The following is a 23,187-nucleotide window of genomic DNA, read 5'->3' as shown; positions in this document are numbered from 1 at the left end:
CGGCCCAGACAGACCGGGGCACAGGAGTGAACTCCCTGCTGCTGGAGAAGGCAGGGAGGAATCTGTAGGAGAAGCAGCAGCCCGGCCACCGGGATTCAAGGACTCTGACTTCTAATCAATCACCAGGGAGAGACTGAAGCTTTTCCCTGGTGTTAATTCTTGCCTCCTTGTTAAGAAGGCTAATGAGGTTGGAACAGGTCACGTGATAGAATTAATTTGTCTTGCCTGGGCTCCTCAAGATTCATAGACTGAAGTGCAAATCCCTAGAGGCTAATGCCTGGCTGCCTTTTAATCAGGCTGATCAAACTTCAGCCCAAGGGGGTTTAAAAGAAAGGCAAATATTCCCAGACACATTCCTAGTTTTTTTCCAGACAATTCAACCAGACTCCGCTGGTGTGACTGGTGCTTGTATGGAGTTTCGGGCACCTGTCCTTTCCGGGATCACACTTTCCACAATGGATTGCACAAGGGGGTCACCACACCTTACCTCTGCCTTGCAGGAGAGAGAGCCTAGTGTTTGGCAAAAGGGACTAGGGGAAGTGGAGTCCCATTTGAAAGCACTGTACAAATTATTTGAACTGCGTGTAGAGGGCTAGGCCAGTTCTGCGCAATATTCCAGGGCCTTCGTGTTAACCAGTGGGTTCCCAGGAAGGCTGCCAGACAAGCCCACAAACAACTGCCTAGGCAGTGTGGCTGCAGCACACGCAGTAGGAAGGGAGGCTCAGGAAGACCCCTAAGGAGCGGGTATTCAATCTGGCCTCAGAAGATGAAATTCAGTAGGCGAGAAGCGTTGGAACCAAAATCCTCGTTCTGGAGTCATTTTATGGAAGCAGCTGCTTTGGCTTGAAATGGCAAAGCCCCGGGACCTCTCCCCACCCAGTGCTTTGATGATGGCCAGGCCATCATGTACTGCCACCTCCCCATCCCTTCACCTAGCCCTGGACAGTAGCTGCCTTCCTTGTTGTAAAGGAAAGGCCACGTTTATACCAAAAGCCAGAATCCATCTGCAGGAGGCAAAGGGAAGTGGGGAGCCCCTGGGATGAGGATCTCTGAGGGCGGCTTTCTCTGTTAAGCAGAACATCTGACCGTCTCACTCCTGGCTGTGTCCAGGAGGCGGATGGGCTTGAAATCAATCCCGCTTGCTGCATATCTGATTTCCTAGAGCCCACTCGCCAGGCGAGGAGACATCGTCAGCGCTGCAGCCGGGGATCACCGTGGAGACCAGAGGACTGGCTGAGTCCGGGCAGGGCTCCTTCACCGGCCAGGAGCTTGCCAGGTAACCGACCGGCTTCAGTCCCTACCTTGGCCTGGGGGACGCTGTGGCAGAAAGAAGGTAGTGACCTCTTCAGAAGAAGGGCTAGATGGGGGTGGAGCTGAAGATCTGGAAAAGAAAGGGTCAGGAGCAGAGCAGCCTGAAAACTCTCAGTGAGTCATTTCCTCTTGGGTCAGCTGTTCTGAGTTCAGAAAAGTCTAAGGAAAACTGCCTTTATCTGAAATTGCTTAATGAAAACTGACATTGAGGTGCTTGCTCAGGTTTGGAAGATTTCAAAGCAAAAGCCAACCGGAGAAGGTGGTAAGAGCAGCCAGCCGTGGGAGAGCTTGGATTCGGTGGACGCGGTGGTGCGCTGAGGGTGATGGCGATGAGGTCTGAAATAGCGCTGGCAGGGTCTCCCGAGTGCTCGTCTGGACCCCAGGGCAGGTGTCCCTGCAAAAGCATTTGTTTGCAAGATTAGTAAGACTCCAAGCTATGCCTCCCTCTGATAACATCCGTACTCCAGCTTCAACAGCTGCCCCATCCTAAGGAAGTCATTTCGCCTTTTCAAGTCTCCTCTAAAAATGCATCTAACAGTGCCTACCCCACAGGTGGCTTGAAAGCTGCTTCAGAGCCAAGCACCGACTCACGGCAGGTGCCCGGCAAACACCAGGCTCATTATTTCCCTCCACCACGTGGTTTTTTCCAACGCCAGAGTTCTACATAGTCATATGTTCTACACTTTTTACTTCAGATTATCGCAAAAGAAATTCACGTTATCTATTTATTCTTCATGCTTTTCATTATGAAGGCTACTGCTCCACCGTTGTTTATTAACTAGTCCATTGTAGCTGGGCATGTAAGTGATGTTCAGTGTTCGCATTTTACTAATAAACAGCTGTCTTAAGGTTCTTTGTTCATAAAGGGAAAAAGAGAACACCTGTAAGTCAGCTCTGCAGGGCTGACACAGGGTGTGTTGTAAGCTAGCAACACAAGCTATCTCAGGGAAACAGAGCCCGTGGGGCTCGCAGAAGGGGACCTGAGGAGGTAGCCACCTTCCCCCTCCCATTTTCTCATGGAGTTTCATGGTCTTTGTGCTTCTTTCTGCATGTCCCCTCCGTTCTGGCTCTTTCTGTTCCCATATCAGCCGGCACAAGGCTGAAAACAGCCTTTCTCATGTGACCATGAGTTGAAACACCCAACCCGGTCTTCAAGTGGCTCTCAGTTCAGAGGCCTGAGTGGCTCTCTGTGCATCCGTTGTCTGTCCTAGTCCCATTGTCTGAGGCTGGAGGAGGGAGTATGACCTTTGTTCCACCCTCTCGGCAGAGGAAGGGTGTGGGTGCAGGAATTATCTGCAGCAGAGAGGCTGGGCTGGGCAGATACCTCCAAATATGTCTGCGGCAGCAGCTGTAAGCATCTGCCTACTGGGATATTTTCTTAGTCAGTGTATTCCCTTAGGCTAAGGTCATAAGTGTGTGATTAGGGTCAAGGTATGTGACAATTCGTGGCTTAGTTCCAGGTTGTTCAGTATTGACTCTGGCTGGGGACACCCCGTCCAGGGGAGGGCACTGCAGATGCCAAATCAGGGATTTGGCAAATCAGGGAAACCAGAAGCTGAGAAACAGAATGGAGTCTCCGGGCCTGTCACCCGCTGTTCCCCTCTGGCAGAGACACCAGCAGCAGCAGGCAGGGTGGAGGGAAGGCACCTCTCAGGCCCGTGCGACTCAGATGAGCTCTGGGGGCCGGTACTACGGTCGCAGGTGTTGTTACTGCAAGCTCCAGGCAGGGCCGGCTCCGGAAGGGGGCCCAGGGCAAGTTGCAGAGGAACCTCCCAGGCCTGGGGAGAAAACTCTAGTTTGTACAAGAACACACCAATAAGATAAAAGCTTGGAAAAGACTCCAGGCTGTGCCTCGATGCCTGTTCCTTTAAGCCTTGCTCTATCAGATCTCAGGAACTTCTAAATAAATAAATAAATAACCTTGCTCTCGATGTTGTCCTCGTTTGAAACCCGCATTGCTTTACTCTTCCTGTGCTTGGCAGTCATTACAAAGAGCTCTCCACTGGGCAAAAGGAGTGAGCTAATTGCCCGTTTGAAGGATCATGCCTTAGGCAGAGTCCAAGTGCTACAAGGACAAATGGTAATAGAGTGTCCCTTTCTGGGGAAGCCTGCCCCTGACTGCAGGCTGGAGGGAGAAGGGGATACACGGTCCCCATGGGACGGAGATGAAAACGAAGACCACAGGGCCCCCAGCACCCACGCCCTGCCGGCCATCACTGCTTCTGCCCCACCCCTCGAGGCAGAGAGAGAGAGAGAGGGAAGGACTGGGGGTTGGAGGTGTGGGGGGCTTTTCCTCTCCGTCTGGCTCAGTGCCTGTGTCGCCTTCCAGGCTCTCGCGCCTCATCTTCTGGCTGCGCAGGTGGGCTGTCAGGCACGTGCACCACCACGACCAGGGACTGGACCCTTTTCCTGATCGTTCCCGTGGAGCTGAGCTTAAGGAGGTGTCCAGCCAAGAAAGCAATACCCAGGCAAACGTGGGCAGCCAGGAGCCAGCAGACAGAGGGAGAAGGTAAGGAGGGGAAAAGAAGACGGGGCCTCCTGTGCCTGCTGGGGCCAGGCAGGAAGCCTCTGCTTTGCTCCATCCTGTTTGGATGCAGCACAGGTGGCCTGGAACGTCATCCCTGTGAACTGTTCCTTGAAGAAAGTGTTTGCTCTTAGGGGAGCATTACATGCTCTAACAGCCTCTGCGGAGTCCAGGAGGCCTTGCAGGAGGAGAAAACCCTTGAACCAGAGCCCCCAGCCTCATTTGACCACTCACCTCATCCTACACAGAACCCCCATTAGGGTCCCCTGGAAATCGTGTTCTCAGAAACTCATCAGGGGATGCTGGCCTTACCCATCTCTCTTCACCAAAGGACTCGCATCCTAGACTCACTATGACCCATCTTGCTCAAAAGTGGGGTCTTTTATAGCAGGAGCTTTGGGGGGTGTCTAAATGGTATCCACAATTTTATGTGTAGGCACGCATGCATTTTTCTGGGACGAGAGTCTACAGGTTGGTCAGAATTTTCAAGGGGAGCCATCTGTGTCCCAGATCAGGTTGAGAAATACCAGGCGGGGAAGGGACAATGGTGGGAGCAGAGTGAGGTGGGGAGGGTGTTTGCTTTCTGGAGGGAAAATCTGCATAACTGGGGCCTCTGTGCACCGTCGTGCATCGCCCCCACCCTAACTGGGAGATAAACCTGACTGGCACCCCCTTACACAGACACAGGGCTGCCGCCTCCCCTCCTGACTTGTTCGTGAGAAGTCTCCCCAGCAGGTGGTCTGCAGAGAGACCCCTGGGTCAGCACAGGTTGAATCAATTGTCACTGAACAGTAGAGCGTTTCTTTAGGACACTGGTCTGTCTGGAATGGAGGAGAGGTAAGACGTGGAGGGGAAGTTGACTTCCCCTCAGCCTCCCAAACAGGTGGATTCTCACCCAGAACCTATTTTCTAGGGGGTGGGAAAAGGGGACCAAATAAGCATGATGATTGCAGAATAGTCCCTATATAATTTGCTAGAGAAAAAGCTACCTGTTTGTATGTCAGTGAGGAGAAGATGGGTTCAGGTTTGGAGCTTCTCAAATGGGCATATGAGGGTCTCTGGGGTGTGAAGGTGATGAAGTCTCAGGGGGAAACCCAATGGATCTTTCCAGAACATCCATTTTCATTCCACATTTGTGTGGGGAGTGGCAGTGGGTATTTGTATGTCATAGATGATGCAGGGGACAGCAAAGAGCAAGGGCATTTTTAAGATGGAATGTGAGAGTTCAAGGCCACGTCTCACCAGTGACTGCTTTAGGAGACCCAGGGAAAGGTGTGAGAATCCCTGGCTGAGACGGGAAGGGCAGTTTTCACATGAGCTTGGACTGCAAACCCTTGGGTTTCCTGGGCTGTGGAAAGGAGGCTGGGGAAGGCCTGGGCCCAGACAAGTGCAGGGAGGTCCCAGGTTCCCAGGACTGGGCATCCAGTACCCTTGGGGGACACCATAGACAGAAAGACAAGGAGACAGACAGATAAGAAAGAGGACAAAGTGGAGAAAGAGGAAGAGGGAGGAGGGACACAAAGGTTTCTCAGCAAGCCAGCCAGACCGGTCTAATTCCTTTTGGACAAGCAAAGACTTCCTTATTTAAATTGACCAAATTACCTTCCTACATCCTTAGAGATGAATGTTAGACTCTGTCCGTTTCCGGATGGGACCAGACGAATGGACCGTTGAGCTAGGACCACATCCAGGGCAGGCCCCGCCCACCTCACAGACACTTGTTGGATCACTCGTGTCTGGCAGGGTCAGCATAGGCAGACGGACGCGATGGAGCGGATAGTGTCCGTCAACCAGCAAGGCTTCCTAGGGGTGAGGATTTTGAATTTTTCTGGAGGCAAAGTCTCCACGGCAAAGCCAAGTATATACAGAGGCAGGTCCTAGTTCTCCTGTGTGGGCTTGGCTTTGTGGGGTTACGGGCACAGAGGCGTGGTGAACACAGCCACTGCACCCCCACACAGCTGAACCTTCCCTCCTTCACAATCCCACGGCCGTTCCAGTTCCTGGGAGATTTTCAGATGAGCAGAACCAATCCAGAAATAAGCGGTTACGGCCATATCTTAGACGGGGAGAGGGAGATTTGGGCAGGAGGAGCTAAGGTCATCAAAATGGCATTTATTTGGCTGGACATCCAGCATCATGGAAGAGGTGTCCTGGGCGTCAGCGGGGGTGTCACCTGCCTCAAGCTCCAGTTCTCAAGGTCTCCTATGAGGGGTCTGCAGTGCCCTGCGAGACCGCCTGGCGTTTTTAACCCAGCCATGTTGAAAGTGGGTTCTGGCGGTCAGAGATAATACCTTTTGCTATAGAACATCGTGAAGTACTGCAAAATTCAACTTTAAATAAATATCCAGTTTGTGCAAAACCAGCCCTTACCTTCAACCAGATTCTCACATAGACCAGGGGTGTCAGGCCCTGGAGTTGTAAGATTTGGGGAGGTAGGAGAGGATAGGAGGAGGATAAGCTGGAAACAGCGACGATCCTGCCTATGCTCAGTTACTCGTCCTGCTAATTGGAAGAGGCCTTTGCAGCTGAGGGAGCAAGTCGCTGTGGCTGCTGCTGCAGGCTGCGTCCATCCCGGGGCAGAAGGTGAAAGACCTCCTCCACCCAAGAGGCAGGGAAGCGCTGAGGGCAGAGGCCACGTGGGGTCCATTTCTGTGCCCCTCTCAGTGCCCGGCACGTGGCCCCATCCAGGGTAGAAAGGAAGGAAACTGAGTGGAATTTGAGGCAGGGAAGCTGGAAGGAGTCAAATGGCTGAATCTTCATTTCTTCAGAAGCCTCAGTTTAGCCATGTTCACCCTCCCTTCCCCCAAGTCTTTTATCTGAGCTAACCAATCACAAAGCATTTTGGCCTTGACAATACCACCCCGTATTCTTCAAGCTGTGACTGCAAAGGCTGGAAGCAGTGGGATGGGGTGGGGGTTGGGGGGGGGCCATGGTAATCCCCTGGGGAAATGGCCCCAAGGACTGGAAACCAAGTTCAGACCCTTGATATTCTCTCTACTTCCCCGCAGTGCCTGGCCCCTGGCCAAACGCAACACTAACACCAGCAACAACACGGAGGAGGAGTAAGTACCCACACGCCCTGCAGAGCCCTTCCCAAGCCTGGTGCCCTCCACCCCATAGAAGCCCCAGCTTGGCCTCTCTCCTTGGTGCTCCAGCTCCCCACTCCCAGAACACCAGTAGAATATTTTAGAATCCCGTTCCTTTCATTGGAACTCCATCCCTGAGGACAGAAGTGGGGGAGGGATGAGATCTGTGTGACTTCTTGGGGAAGTCGTCTGATCTCTTTGGCTCTCATTTTTCTCATCTATAAAGCAAAGGAATTGGATCAGATAAATGCTTTAAGGTGTAGCATCTATACCCCGATATATCTGAGGGTGCAGAACCGGAGCTCCTTGACAGAGCAGTGGAGATTCTCCTTAATGATGAAAAGGCATTTTCTTATTCTACAGCCTCAGGCTCTTGAGTGCCAGTGAAATGTCCTTGTTTGTTGTTGTTGTTGTTTTGTTTTTTTTTTGTTTTTGAGATGGAGTCTCGCTCTGTCGCCCAGGCTGGAGTGCAGTGGCGCCATCTCAGCTCACTGCAAGCTCCGCCTCCCGGGTTCATGCCATTCTCCTGCCTCAGTCTCCCGAGTAGCTGGGACTACGGGCGCCTGGCCACCGTGCCCGGCTAGTTGTTTTGTATTTTTAGTAGAGACGGGGTTTCACCGTGTTAGCCAGGATGGTTTCGATTTCCTGACCTCGTGATCTGCCCGCCTCAGCCTCCCAAAGTACTGGGATTACAGGCGTGAGCCACCATGCCTGGCCTGAAATGCTCTTGTTTTAAGGTCAATTTGGGCCAATTTTGGGGGGGTAATCAGAGCAGTGGAAAAAGGCAATTTAAATATGTCCAGAGAATAGCCTCTTGAAAGGGTGACCTGCTGTAATTCCTTTTTCCGTCACCAGATACTAAGGTGGCAGATTAGGGACAGAGTGGCACTATTGGGGAGGGGGAGTCTCACTTGGAGATTAGGGAAAAAATATCAGTGTCAGTGAGAAATGCTCATTTCGTGACTTCCAACTGACAGAGAAATGTGTCAAGGGTTTTTCTTGCTATTTCTCTCTTTGTTCCTCAGATAGAACTTTTTTCTATTTTCTCCATGAAGGAAGCATGTCTTTTGTTTGCATAAATCTGGACATCAAATCCAGAGACCAAATACCATCCATAAAGAAAAATGGGATGATTTTCTCTACAAAGCAATAGCTATAGTGATCTGTGTTAGACTTAAAGCCAAACCTGACACTAAACACCCTTGCAGCCCAGTCTTTCAGGCAGGGAGAGGCTACAGATACTGAAACCATGGACAGAGGTCCTGGGGGTTTCTCGACATCTTTGTCCTGGGGCTGGGGTGTGGGCAAGGATGTGGGTGGATAGCATGGGCTGCACCCAGCTCTTCAATCTTTCAATAAATGGGCTCACTTCACGGGTCCACTTCGAAGCCAAGGACCAAGGGACAAAACTGGAAACTGTCCCAAAATGAGGACAACTGGCACACACGAAAATTATTTATGAACACCTTCCCTGACTCTTCCACTCCGTTTTTGTCATTTTCATATGGTCTCTTTAGTCCTGAATAATTTTCCCTCCCCCATCAAACTGTTCCCAGCCAAAACCAGCAGCATTTTGCAGCTCTGTGTAGGGTTCTTTTGGGGCAGTGCTGGGTGGATTTGGGGATGTAGCCAATGGTGCTGGGTCTTTCCTAGGCCCTCAGCAGTTTGGTAGCCAGAGGACAGGTGAAGGCCCGTAATCAAGGGCCACAAATCTTGCACAAGGCAAGCTGAGTCCGGTCTGGTTAAACTGCAGGGCAAAGCTCACCCAATAAGCTTGAGGGCAGCGCCGTCTGCTGGTGACTTGACGTTAAGACTCCAGTGGCTGAAAAGAGACCGGGGTTCACATCACCCTGGAGGACAGAGGGGTAACTTTCCTTGCTCTTTTCATTTAATGATTTTAATCACCTTTTATTCTAATTCACTTTATTGAAATACTCTTGCTGAAAACTTGGAAAGCAAGAAAAGCACACAGGGGCATACACACACAAAAATCGCACTTCATGCTAACTGTGGAATTCCACTCTCAGAGATAGCCCCACTTAACATGTTGACAAATACACTTCCAACTTCTTCCTAAGCATATATATTGAATAAAGAGATCGATACAATATGTTTTATATATACATATAGTTGTTAAGAGCATCTGTTTCCCAACTCAGTTGCCTCAGAGCTTTGTGACCTTGGACGGGTGTATTAGTCCATTCTCACATTGCTATAAAGAAACGCCTGAGACTCGGTAATTTATCAGAAAAGTGGTTTAATTGGCTTGAGGTACTGCACGCTGTGCAGGAAGCAGAGCAGCTTCTGCTTCTGGGGAGGCCTCAGGAAGCTTTCAATCATGGCGAAGGCAAAGCGGGAGCAAGGAGTCCTACACAGCAGGAGCAGAAGGAAGGTGGGGTAGGTGCTTTAAACAACCAGATCTCAAGAGAACTCACTCACTATCTCAAGCAAAGCACCAAGGGGTTGGTGCTAAACCCTGAGACATCCACCACCATGCCAGGAACACAGATTCAAACCATATAAGCTGGTTACCTAACTTCTCTGTGTGTCTGTTTCCTGGCTTATGAAATGAGGATTGTAATAGTGTCTTATTACAGGGTGGGAGTGAAGACTAAATGTGTTACTCTGTAAAGTGCTCAGAACAGTGCCTGGTACATAGTAAGTGCTCAATAAATATTGGCTTGTGTGGTAGGCAGAACAATCTCCCTCAAAAGATGTCTACCATCCTAATCCTTAGAACCTGTAAACAGGTTACCTTACATGGCAAAGGGGACTTTGTAAATGTGATTAAATTCAAGGTCCTTGAGATAGGTAACGATTTGACTCGGCTGTATCCCCACCCAAATCTCATCATGGGAATTGTAGCTCCTCTAATTCCCATGTGTGGTGGGACAGATCTGGTGGGAGGTAATTGAATCGTGGGGGCAGGTCTTCCCCATGCTGTGAATAAGTCTCACGAGATCTGATGGTTTTATAAAGGGGGGTTCCCCTGCACAGACTCTTGCCTGCCACCACAAAAGATGTGACTTTGCTCCTCATCTGCCTTCCGCCATGATTGTGAGGCCTCCTGAGCCACGTGGAACTGTGAGTCCAAACCTCTTTCCTTTATAAATTACCCACTCTTGGGTATGTCTTTATTAGCAGCATGAGAATAGACTAACACAGGTAGGTTATCCTGGATTATCAGGGTGGGCCCAATGTAATCACATGAGTCCTTAAAAGCAGAAGAGTGGGTCGGAAAAAGTAAATGGAAGAAGAAGAGAGTCACAGTGTGAGGGAGACTCGACCCATCGCTGCTGGCTTTGAAGATGGAGGAAAGGGACCGGAGCTAAGGAAGCCACAGCCTCGAGAGGTGCAGCCAGCAGGGAAACAGGGACCTCAGCCCCACAATCGCAAGAAGCTGGATTCTGTTCAAGATCCAAATGAGCAGGAATCAGAGCCCCGCTAGAGCCTCTGGGGGATGGCAGCCCTGTCAACACCTTGATTTTAGTCTGGTGAGAGCCACAGCAGACTTCTGACCTACAGATCTGCAAGATAAGACATTTATGTTGCGTCACTTTGCAGTAATTTGTTCCGGCAGAAATAGAGAACTGATCCAGCTATTATGATAAACTCTTTGTAGTCTGCTTTTTAACTTAGAGCTGTTTGCCCATGTCTTCTGAAACAGCGTTTTAAATGGCCACATAGAATTCACCATTGAGGATGGGCCTGTACTGTGGTGTGATTCGGTGGCTCTCCCTTTTTGACTGTCATGAATAATGGCGGTGATTATTTTTCCACACGCATTGCACACAGCCTCGATTATTTCCATAGGAAGTGTTAGGTAATTGTGGATGGATCTTTTTCAATGAATGTTTAATTAGCAGAATTTATCTCTCAACCCATGCCTTCCTTCAGAGTGTGGAAGAGAGAAATCAGAGGGACCCAAAGGGGACTCCAGGCCTTGTCCCTTCTGCAACCTTTGTTTCCTCAACTATTCAATGGGGCATCACTGCCTGCCTTGAAGAAATGTTACATGTATTCATTAGATAACTTTATAAGAGTTCCTAGCCCTTAAAAGACACCCAGTAAAGAAGAGGGAGCAGTGTAAAGTCATATGTTGAAGAAAACCCTGCGCTCACAGGACTGTCCTGCGGACACTGCCGGAACCACCTCGCAGCCAAGCAAAGTCTGAAGGCGTGTCTGAACCCGGCCACATTTGCCAGCCTGCAACGACATGTGTTTGCCACTACACGTGTCACAGACCCGCCTCTTCGAATTTTGGTTCCCTTTTGCTCACTGGCTTTCTCATTAAGGCCCAGGTTTTCATCGGATCCAGAGACAGGTTTCAAGAACAACGGGCAGGCCCCACCCTTCCATTCAGAACAGAGAGCCTGGAGTGGGATTTCCAAAACTCCCAGTAACTTTCCCAACCTCCATGTGTGGGTTCGGGTCTCTGTCCTCCTACCTCAAAACGTCTCCAGTCTCTGGCTGTTTGTGACTTCCCAGGAGCTCACGAAAATAGATCAGAAATTGTAGAACATTTGACTGAGCCATTAATTTCTCAGTGTATGCTCAATGGGGTGGTTTACCTCGTGCTTCAGGAATAATAATAGCAAATCAATAACCCCATTCCGTCCCAAAGCGCCGGAAGTACCCACTTGCCACGCCCCCTCCCCACGACGCCGCACGCCACGCCCTCTCTCCACGGCGTCGCACGCCACGCCCTCTCTCCACGGCGTCGCACACCATGCCGTTTCTCCACTACGCTGCATGCCACGCCCTCTCCACGACGCCGCACGCCATGCCGTTTCTCCACTACGCTGCACGCCACGCCCCCCTCCACGACACCGCACGCCGTGCCCGCTCTCCACGACGACGCACGCCACGTCCTCTCTCCACGACGGCGCACGCCACGTCCTCTCTCCACGACACCGCACGCCACGTCCTCTCTCCACGACGGTGCACGCCACGTCCCCTCTCCACGATGTCGCACGCCGCGCCCTCTCTCCACTACGCCGTACGCCGCGCTCTCTTTCCGTCACTCCGCAGCCTGCCCTTTCCACTTGGTAATGTCGTTGATATATGAAGACTGCTCAATGTCCCTCGGCGTCATCCAGCAACAAGGCAGAAAAGAAGGAAGAGAAAAAAAGAAGAGAGAAAAAACTACCTAAAACAAGAAGAGGAAGTACTGAAGGAAGCTGCCTCTAAGGACCGGGTGCCATGGTCCCAGCAGGCCTGACCCCACCTCCCCGCAGGGCTCCAGGGCTGGGTGTCTTGGAGCAACGCTATCAGGGGGCCTTAGCGTCGGCCCTGGAGGGGAGGCGGTGCTTGGAGCTGAGGAAAAGTCGGCCCCAGGCTGCAGACCATGCCTCCTGAGACCATGTGAAGCCCCCATCTTGCGGAAAGAATCCTCTCCGAGCTCTGAGAACTCAAGGCGGGCTTACAAGTAAAGAGAGTTGCTCGTCTGCAGCCTCAGGTGGGCAGCCGGGGGCTGTCCCTGTGAGCCTGCTCATGTGACCCCCCCACTCGAAGCATTTCGTTTGCCTTCACAAGTGGGCTGCACAGGGTAGGCTGAGGGTTTCTCTGGGGAACTGGAAGATACAATGTTCACAAACTTTCACCCAGATTCAGTGGTGATGAGAGCTGTTGGGAACGTCCCAAAGCCCCGTCGGTGAGTGACCTCGCACCCCAGCATCCCGGTGAAGGCAGGAAGTCCCTGGGGTCTCCGATGGGACACAGGAGCACTCTGCAAGCCTAGGCCAGCGTGGGTCACATGGGATGGCAGAGGGGACACATGGACCCAACGAAAAGGAAGTCTCCAGTACAGCCTGTAAACTTGAATCTGCGGGAAAGTCTAAGAATAAAAGCTAAGCCCTCTAAGCTATGTTTTTCATTCAGTGCGGGCCCACATAACAGGTTATTCCCAGGCTTTTGATGGAGAGGCGCGATGCAAGCCCTTGGAAATCAGCCTTTACCACGTCCGCACAAACACAGTGAGGGGGGTTGAGAGGGTTCTCCAGGGAATACTGTGGGGCTTCCCAACTCTATCCAGAGAGGAGCTGCCTCAGAACTATCCAGGCAATGCTTAAATGCACATTCCCAGGCCCAGCCCTGGAAGAGATGAGTGGGCCCCGGGAATCAGCATTTTCTGGAAGTTCCCCAGACTTCAGCAGACCTCTGTGACATTGCCATGCTGCATTTTCATTCTCAGCATCCTGAAGGGTGTGGATGTTGCCATGGGCACATGGGAATGTCATCACCATGACCTTATAGTCAACTGTGACTTCCTGGGACTGAACTGGGAGAAAAGGACCTCTGGAGTCTACCCAACCTCCCGGCCTGTCTTCCCCTACAGGGACTCTCCCTGTGACTCCCTTGATAACTAAGAGGACCCTGTTGTGGACAGCCACATCTTGGGCTTCAGCCTAAAATGGCCGTAGGGTCTCTAAGGGAATCTAGGTCTCTCAAACCCTCCAAAGCTACAGTCTTGAAACACAGTGCGCTGTTTGTGTGTGTGTGGGTTTCCAGGAAGAAGACGAAGAAGAAGGATGCGATCGTGGTGGACCCCTCCAGCAACCTGTACTACCGCTGGCTGACCGCCATCGCCCTGCCTGTCTTTTATAACTGGTGTCTGCTTATTTGCAGGTGAGCAGCAGGGGGTGGGAGATGCAGCGGAAAGGAGGGAACCAGACACCAGGCCAAGGAGGCAGAGCTCCAACTCTCACTCGGGAGGCCTGAGGCCTGGACCCCTCACGGCCACCACTTAGTTCTTGTGCCTCAGTTTCTCCCTTTAAAAATAGAAGGTTCCCCAAGAAGACCATCAGGGTGCTCTGAAGCATGGGTGGAGAACTGAGCTTAAGGTGGACAGTCAGGGTTCCGGCACTGTGGGGTCCCCTCAAGTGAGTTGTACGAGGAGGATGCAGGGGCGTTTGCTTCTCTTTGGAGGGATAAGTGGGTGGTTCTGAATGTGTTGCAGGGTAGGGAGGCAGGGACAAGCTGCTACTTTTTTTTTTTTTTTTTTTTGTTGAGACACAGTCTTACTCTGTCACCCAGGCTGGAGTTCAGTGGCGCAATCTCAGCTAACTGCAACCTCCGCCTCCCGGGTTAAAGCGATTCTCCTGCGTCAGCCTCCCGAGTAGCTGTGACTACATACATGAGCCACCACGCCCGGCTAATACATATATGTGTGTATATATATATGGCAGGAGGCTTTGGGGTGCTGAGCAAGCTGCAGGGGGGCGGCAGGGGCAGGCTGCTGTGTCTGTGAGGCTAAGAGAAGAGCTGGGGGTGCTGCCTGTGTGGGAAACAGCAGAAAGATGGAGAAGGTAGAAAATATTTACTGCCTGTTCCATTATTAATCTCTCAGACATTCTCTTATTTTTTGTTGAAATTTGACCCCAGAAAGGGCAGGTCCGTAGCCCCTTTACGTGACTCTGCCAGTGAGGCCTGGAAAACAGTACCTCCTAGGATCTTGTAGCTCTCTGCTGAGACGCAATGGGGCTGCTCTTCGGGGTCAGTCTTAGCTCTTCTCAGGAGTTCTGTGACTGTGGGACAGAAAAGCTTCTCAGAGACAGTGGTGCCTCATCAGAAGCTGGGGTGATTATGCTGAGGTAGTGACACCGCAGGCAGGGCCATTCCCAGATGACATGATCCAGCGTCTTCAGCACAGAGCCGGTGCCCACACACGGGTGGCCCATGCTCCAGTAACACGCACAGCCATCCATCTCCCAATTGGCGTCTTTAGGGCCTGCTTCGATGAGCTGCAGTCCGAGTACCTGATGCTGTGGCTGCTCCTGGACTACTCGGCAGATGTCCTGTATGCCTTGGATGCGCTCGTGCGAGCTCGGACAGGTGAGTGTGCCCCAGGCCTGGGGAGGGGACCATGGCGCCCACAGGCATGTTCCGGGAGACCCAGCACAGTGGATGGGACATTGCCGACCTTTGACCATGAGAGGCCAGGCAGGTCTGGGGACCTACGACCATGAGGGTAGGTGGTGCGGCCTCAAGCCCCTCTACACGGAACCCTTGGATGGGACACTGAGCAGAAGCCAGGACACCTAAGCTCTGGGCTCTGCCCTTCCAACAAGCTGTGTAACCTTGAGCAAGTCAGGCTGTCTCTCTGGGCCTTCTTTTTGTCACCTCTGAAATAAGCAGGCTGGGCCAGGCGCAGTGGCTCACGTCTGTAATCTCAGGACTTTGGGAGGCCAAGGTGGGCAGATTACTGGAGGTCGGGAGTTCAAGACCAGCCTGGCCAGCATGGTGAAACTCCATCTCTACTAAAAATACAAAAAATTAGCTGGGCCTGCTGGCATGTGCCTGTAATCCCAGCTACTTGAGAGGCTGAGGCAGGAGAATCGCTTGAACTCCGGGAGGTAGAGGTTGCAGTGAGTGGAGATCATGCCACTGCACTCCAACCCAGGCGACACAGCAACACTCTGTCAAAAAAAAAAAAAAAAAAATAAGCAGGCCAAACTGCAATCTCGAAGGACCTCTCCAGCTCTCACTACTCGACACTGGGGTGAGCAGGAAGGAGAGCTCAGGCAATCTTGGAGTTTCTCTTCTCAGACAGTCAGAGGATCCAGGACATGTTACTCCGTGGCTTTCAGAGGAGTTTTAACATGTGGAGAATGAAAATCTGAAATAGGGCCCTGGTGAATGAGGACTTCCTTCAAATCATCTCTGGTTGGGGATGGGAAAGGATACTCACCCCTCACATTTCTTAGGTGCTGAACTGTGTGCGCTTGGGACGTCCCTTTCTAATCTGCACAAAGACATTGCCTAAGCTGGTAGAGGCCCTGTTTCCAAGATTTTTGAACTAAAAACTGTGCCAGGCCAGGCATGGGTGCAGGCACCTGTAATCCCAGCACTCTGAGAGGCCAAGACAGAAGGGTCATTTGAGGCCAGGTGTTCCAGACTAGCCAGGGCAACATAGCAAGACCTTGTCTCTACAAAAAGAAAAAATTAGCTGGGCGTGCTGGTGTGTGCCTCAGGAGGCTGAGGTGAGAGGATTGCTTGAGTCCAGGAGGTCAAGACTAAAGGGAGTCATGGCCTCGGGTTACAGAACAAGACCTTGTCTCAAAAAATAAAATAAAATGAAATAAACAAAATAAAATAAAATAAAATAAAATAAATAAGCTATGCTATGCTATAGCTGTTGATGCAAAGACCAGCAGATCACAGTAGCCAACCTCTGTGTGGCTCCATGTACAAAATATTTCAAGCGTGTCTGGCATCTTCATTAGAACCACTGCATGAGACAAGCACAGGCATGATCACCTCCCATCTTGCTGATTTAGAAACCAATGTGAGAGACACCAAGTGACTTGTCCAAAGTCCACAGTCACTGCCCAGCCATGCCAGACTGGTCCACCGTTTGCTTCCACACTGATGCCTAGCAGCATAACTTAGAAGACCTCGGATACACAGGCTGAGGCTTGCATGGGTGACCTAGCCAGCCCTGGCCATCTGCTCCCCTACTGCAGTCATGTTAAACTCCATAGACACACGAGCTCTGTAAGTGGCCCATTGGGCTGATGTTCCCTGGTCTCAGCCCAGCTTCAGTGGGATGAGACACCCTGACTCAGACATTAACCCTATGCCTTCTTGTGCTTGGGTAGTATCCTAAGCAACTCAAGATTCAGCAGGAAGCTGGGAGAGAGGGAGGCACAGGAATCACACCCCAAGGAAAACATCATTAGAATTGTGAGAAGACATCTTAAAGAAGTGGGGAGGATGCTGGAGGCACAGGAGGCTACGTAATGATCGAGGCCCTTAGTAACTCATGTATAACAAATAATGCTAAGAAGAACTGGGGGCTGGGAAGCAGGGTGTTCTTCGTTGTGACGGCACACTAGATTTTCAGATTGAGCAGAGTGGGACGTCCTACCCCAGTCTAGCCTCAGTGGCCTGGACCCGCAGCCCTAGCATCACCTGGAACTTGCTGGACTTGCCCCCAACTTCCAGGAGCCAACTCTGGGTTGCAGGCTGGCACTCTGCGTTTCACACAGCCCTCGGGGAAATACTGATGCTCACCACAACTTTAAAAGGACTAATTCTATCATTCTCTCTACTTTTGTGCATGTTTGAAAATGTAAAAAACAAAAAAGAATGTGGGTCATGGCCTCCTTAATTGATTTCACCCATTATAAAGCCCCTGGCTCTAGGTGTCCACCCCATCTCCAGACCAGTCAGATTCTTTGGGGGTGGGTCCCGAACTTCATGTGTTTTTAAAGCCCCTTGGGTAACAGTCACGTGCAACCAAGGACAGCTGTGTTCCTGCGAGGTGTTTTCAAAAGGCAGGTTGTGCCCCATTGCTGACTGGTGAAATCAGTTTGGGAGGCCATGGCCTGTGTGTTTTTAATTTTTATTATTAATATTTTCAAATGTATGCAAAAGCAGAGAGAATAGTGTTATGAATCCCCATGTACCCTCACCTAGCTCCAGCTGTTATCAACATTCTGCCCATCTTGTTTCATCTGCTCCTTTTCTTGTTTCATCCACCCTTTTCTTGTTTCATTTTCCTGTTTTTGTTTTTGCTTTTTTGTTTCCTCCACCCTTTTCTTGTTTCATTTTCCTGTTTTTGTTTTTGCTTTTTTGTTTCATCCACCCTTTTCTTGTTTCATTTTCCTGTTTTTGTTTTTGCTTTTTTGTTTCTTCCACCCTTTTCTTGGCTGGTGTAAGCAAACCCCAGGCAGTAAGCACTTTAGTGTTTTGAATAGAAAATAGAATATCTCGGGAAGTCAAACTCACTGTGCCAAAGGGAAGAGTTACGCTTGGGAACTGAGTCATGCAAAAGCTGCCTTCCTTTTCTTCCCAAACAGATAGCTGTAATTTCACATGCTTACTTTATCTTATGTAAAATGTAGTTTGCATAATGTACTTTTCCTCCTCTCCCCTCTTTTCACATGTAGATTCACTGAGTGCTAATCAAAGCCTCACAAGAATGTAACTACTGGCCTCATTGCCTACCCACCCTTTCTTTTCTTTCTTCTTTCCTGTCCTGCCTGCTGCCTGCTCTGTCCCCTTTAAGTATTGACATCCTCAAAATCCTCTTTGGAAAAAGCACAGGCCACAGATCCTGCTGTGACTTGTGTTTCTTTCTCCTAGGTGTACTTTCAACCTTGATAAAATAAACCTCTAAATCAATTGAGATCGCCTCCATCACTTTTCTTTTTTTTTTTAAACACTCAGAGTCTCACTCCGTTGCCCAGGCTGGAGTGCAGTAGTGCGATCTTGGCTCACTGCACCCTCTGCCTCCTGGGTTCAAGTGGTTCTCATGCCTCAGCTTCCCGAGTAGCTGGGATTACAGGGGTGCACCACCACATCTGGCTAATTTTTGTATTTTTAGTAGAGACAGGGTTTCACCATGTTGCCCAGGCTGATCTCGAACCTCTGACCTCAGGTGATCCACCCGCCTCAGCCTCTCAAAGTACTGGGATTATAGGCATGAGCCACGGCACCTGGCCCACCATCAGTTTTTGATTTACAGCATGTATCTCTAATTTTAAAGGATCCTTTTTTAAAATATGTACATAATTTCCTTTTATCTTTTAAAATTTAATAGTCATTCCTTGTTATCATCTAATACCTCATTTATACTTAAATTTACTCAATCGACCTATGTTTTAAAAAAATTCAATAGAAGAGATAGAACCTCATAGAACAGAAAATATCAGAGTGCATTTCCTATAGTCATGGTAAGTGTTGGTTTTGAAATAATTTCTATTATATATGTATCACTGCGTATTCTGTAGCCATGAGGTAAAAGATGTTTCTTTGTACTGTGGTCAAAAAAGTCGGCCTCTGTGATGCCCGAGTGACCTCCATCTTCTTCTTTAGGTTTTCTTGAGCAAGGCTTAATGGTCAGTGATACCAACAGGCTGTGGCAGCATTACAAGACGACCATGCAATTCAAGCTGGATGTGTTATCCCTGGTCCCCACCGACCTGGCTTACTTAAAGGTGGGCATGAACTACCCAGAACTGAGGTTCAACCGCCTACTGAAGTTTTCCCGGCTCTTTGAATTCTTTGACCGCACAGAGACGAGGACCAACTACCCCAATATATTCAGGATTGGGAACTTGGTCTTGTACATTCTCGTCATCATCCACTGGAATGCCTGCATCTACTTTGCTATTTCCAAGTTCATTGGTTTTGGGACAGACTCCTGGGTCTACCCAAACATCTCAATCCCAGAGCATGGGCGCCTCTCCAGGAAGTACATTTACAGCCTCTACTGGTCCACCTTGACCCTTACCACCATCGGTGAGACCCCACCCCCTGTGAAAGACGAGGAGTATCTCTTTGTGGTCATAGACTTCTTGGTGGGCGTTCTGATTTTTGCCACCATTGTGGGCAATGTGGGCTCCATGATCTCGAATATGAACGCCTCGCGGGCAGAGTTCCAGGCCAAGATCGACTCCATCAAGCAGTACATGCAGTTCCGCAAGGTGACCAAGGACTTGGAGACGCGGGTTATCCGGTGGTTTGACTACCTGTGGGCCAACAAGAAGACGGTGGATGAGAAGGAGGTGCTGAAGAGCCTCCCAGACAAGCTGAAGGCTGAGATCGCCATCAATGTGCACCTGGACACGCTGAAGAAGGTTCGCATCTTCCAGGACTGTGAAGCGGGGCTGCTGGTGGAGCTGGTGCTAAAGCTGCGGCCCACTGTGTTCAGCCCTGGGGATTATATCTGCAAGAAGGGAGACATTGGGAAGGAGATGTACATCATCAATGAGGGCAAGCTGGCCGTGGTGGCCGATGATGGGGTCACCCAGTTCGTGGTCCTCAGCGATGGCAGCTACTTCGGGGAGATCAGCATCCTGAACATCAAGGGGAGCAAATCGGGGAACCGCAGGACGGCCAACATCCGCAGCATCGGCTACTCAGACCTGTTTTGCCTCTCCAAGGACGATCTCATGGAGGCCCTCACCGAGTACCCCGAAGCCAAGAAGGCTCTGGAGGAGAAAGGACGGCAGATCCTGATGAAGGACAACCTGATTGACGAGGAGCTGGCCAGGGCGGGGGCGGACCCCAAGGACCTTGAGGAGAAGGTGGAGCAGCTGGGGTCCTCCCTGGACACCCTGCAGACGAGGTTTGCACGCCTCCTGGCTGAGTACAACGCCACCCAGATGAAGATGAAGCAGCGTCTCAGCCAACTGGAGAGCCAGGTGAAGGGTGGTGGGGACAACCCCCTGGCTGATGGGGAAGTTCCCGGGGATGCTACAAAAACAGAGGACAAACAACAGTGAAGATGCAGCCTCTGTCTCCTGCTTCACGGGGTCGACTGTCAGGGTGACGCTATGTGGCCGCAGCTGTGTGGCATGGAACTTGGTCAGAGCTTAATTCCAGCTCTATTCACCCTTTAAAAGCTGTGTGACTGCCCAAGAGAGCCTGTTTCTTCACCTAGAAAACGGGACATTTGTCTCAGTCCCAGTGAAGTGCCAGGTTTGACTGTGAGGTCCGCATGAAACACTGCACCAGGCAGGGCTTTGCAAAGTGCAAAGTATCCCCGGTCCAAGTATAGGAAAGTGTGCACACAGGACTCTCACTACTTTTTTATGGAATCTGCAAGGCGTTTTTAGGCTTTTTAATCTAATTTTCTTATAAATGAAAGATTCTTTAGTCACCTTTCTCCTCCCCAACTTCACTCCACCACCACCTGATAATGGGTATATAACAGAAAGCTGAAGGTACAACGTAGTGACTCAAATTCAGACTTACACAAGACAGTTTGAGGCATATTTCTGACTCTGGTATCACCTCGTGTGCTCTTTGGGGCCCTGGAAACCCTGGCCTTTGGGAGTGCTATGGCAAGTAGAAGTTCTGTAGGATGGAAAGAGGCTGCCCCATGTGAGGTCACGTCCAATCTGTGAAGCAAATCCAGACTCCCTGCCATCCAGCCACGGTGAAACCAGCGTCTGTTTTACAGAAAAGAGCATCTCAGGAGAAGAGACATCCCCTCCTCCTCACTTGCCAAAGAGATTCAGAGACAGCGCCTATCCTCCATTCTTGAGTCAAGGCCCTGGGTGACCTATTCTAACTCAAGGAGGAGAGCAACGTACAGGGAGAGCCTTTTAGATTGAAGGCTGGAGTGGTGTCCTAAACCAAAAAAGCCGACAACTAAGAGTTTTAGAAGATGAGACCATTAGGCATGTATCTTTGCAAACTGCCCCTTCGCCCACGAAGAGGAAGCCTCAAGATCCCTTGGAATTGCATCCCAGGGCAAAGCTTTTGGCTCACCGAAAGCTCACAGATTGCAGAAATTAGCTTTTTTTAAAAAAAACAAATCCCAGTAAATATAATTATCATTAACATTTTATAACAGATTTATATTTTTGAGTTCTGTGATTGCAAATTATGACCTCAATATTCCATCCTTATGTAATATGTTGCAAATTACCCAAAGATGAGTCTTCTTTCTTTCCTTTTTTTTCTTCTTACTTCTTTCTTCCTCTTTCTCTCTCCTCTTTTCCTCCTCAAAATGTATATATTTTAAAAGCCTTAACTATTAGTTATGCCTGCATTCATATTTGCACAGGCAAAATAAAGACCTGGATTTAAAAATAGGAATGACTCTTGCTTCAGCTCTTGCCATAAGGGAAGTTTCAGTCGCAGAGTATGTTTCTAGGGCAATGGCTTCCGTAGAAAGAATAGGTGCTGATGTGGGAGAGGGCACACATTCCAAGAAAGTGACAATGCCAAGTGCTATTAAGGACACAAATCAACAAGAACTCTCATTCATTGCTGGTGGGCATGGAGTATGGTGTAGCCGCTTCGGAAGACAATTTGGTAGTTTTTATAGAGTTAGGCATACGCTTTAGCGTATGATCCAGCAATCACACTCCTAGGTATTTACCTAAAAGAATTTGAAACTTATATGCACATAAAAACATGTCTATAAATGTTGGTAGCAGCTTTAATCATTATTAACAGAAACCTGGAAGTAGTAATAATATCATTCAATAGGTGAATCGATAGATAAACAGCCAGGTGAGGTGGTGTGTGCCTATGATCCCAGCTACTAAGGAGGCTGAGAAGGGAGAATCATTTGAGTCCAAGCGTTTGAGGACAGCCTAGGCAACATAGCAAGACCCTGTCTCTAAAAAAAAGAAAAGAAATAAAGAAAAAAGTAACACAGTGGTATACCTATACAATAACCATATAATCAAATCCTACTCAGGAATGAAAATGAATGAGCAGTTGATCAAGGGGAAAAGATTCCATTTGTATGACATTCTGGAAAAGGCAAACAATAATGATGGAAAACAGCTCAGCGGTTGCCAGGGGTTGTCGGGAGGTGTAGAGGCTGATTGCAGAGATCACAGTGGGGAATTTTTAGTTGTGATGGAACTGTTTTGCATGGTGTGCGGTGGTGGGTATATGACTGTGCGTTGTCCACTCTCATAGAACGGTACACCACAAAAAATCAACTGTAATGTGTGGAATTTTAAAATATCAACCCGAATGTGAGCAACACAAGGATGGAAAGCAGATTGCGACAAGTGAATCTAACTATATTAGAAATATATGACATAACTTTACTGAAGGACATAGGGTAAAATGATGACCTAAGTAATGTTAAAAATGGTGCTTTGAGTAGAAACTAAGGCTAAAGACGAAAAGATGTGACATGAATACTGTACTCTAGTTGTAAATTTGTTTCACATGGGGATATGGGTTACTAATTCAGAATTACATTATACTATGGATGAATGCATGAATGACTGAATAAATAAATAAATGCTTTAAAAAATGGAAGCCAGATTTATTGTAGTCAGAAAAAGAAGTTACAAATAAGGCCACACAAGATCAGAATGAACCCTGTGGTACTGGATTGGAATCAGACATTAGAACGAACTCATGTTTACTTCTATATCCAGGTAGACAGATGCAGAAATGATTGTAGGGGTGTGTGTGTGTGTGTGTGTGTGTGTGTGTATGTATATATGTGTATATATGTTGGTATACATAGATATATTTCTAACTCTGTGTACCAAGAAGCCTTGGCAGTGATACCTATTACAGAGAGCTCACCAAGCACCCAGATCTTGGTTTCCAAATATCTTTCTCCAATGAAAGGAACCAGGGCTGATTCTAGGGCTGAGGCAGGGAAAACATACCATGAACCTGGAGTGTCTTGTAGTGCCAGAAAGTACTCAAAAAACAATGTTGGGGGGCAAGTGGCAATAGGGCTTTCTACATACACACACACATAAACAATGATGGTGGTAAATCAAAGGGACACAGCAACCAACCTGAAAGAGTTCCCAATGGCCGAAACTG

The 23,187-nt window shown here is 49.5% G+C and overlaps 1 protein-coding gene across 8 annotated transcripts in view; it reads left to right on the top strand.

The window, feature by feature from the left end:
• The window catches only part of LOC105490061 (cyclic nucleotide gated channel subunit alpha 3), an 87,388-nt gene extending 64,742 nt beyond the window's left edge, over nucleotides 1-22,646 (top strand). For 3 of the 8 annotated variants that reach the window (XM_011755320.3, XM_011755319.3, XM_011755321.3), the window contains 6 exons: nucleotides 1,163-1,276; nucleotides 3,641-3,820; nucleotides 6,844-6,897; nucleotides 13,432-13,548; nucleotides 14,648-14,754; nucleotides 18,742-22,646. In XM_011755320.3, coding sequence (XP_011753622.1) covers nucleotides 1,163-1,276; nucleotides 3,641-3,820; nucleotides 6,844-6,897; nucleotides 13,432-13,548; nucleotides 14,648-14,754; nucleotides 18,742-20,153 — 1,984 coding nt within the window. In that variant the 3' untranslated portion in view covers nucleotides 20,154-22,646. Of the gene's footprint in view, nucleotides 1-1,162; nucleotides 1,277-3,640; nucleotides 3,821-6,843; nucleotides 6,898-11,665; nucleotides 13,549-14,647; nucleotides 14,755-18,741 lie in introns of those variants that run through there. The other 5 variants (XM_011755324.3, XM_011755323.3, XM_011755326.3 and 2 more) reach the window with 5 other exon arrangements.
• Nucleotides 22,647-23,187: the final 541 nt, after the last annotated feature.

The sequence above is a fragment of the Macaca nemestrina genome, chromosome 13 (genome assembly GCF_043159975.1).
Source record: "Macaca nemestrina isolate mMacNem1 chromosome 13, mMacNem.hap1, whole genome shotgun sequence".
NCBI classification, from domain to species: domain Eukaryota; kingdom Metazoa; phylum Chordata; class Mammalia; order Primates; family Cercopithecidae; genus Macaca; species Macaca nemestrina.
Note: the sequence above shows the minus strand (reverse complement) of the source record. Positions and strands in the feature narration are given on the sequence as shown.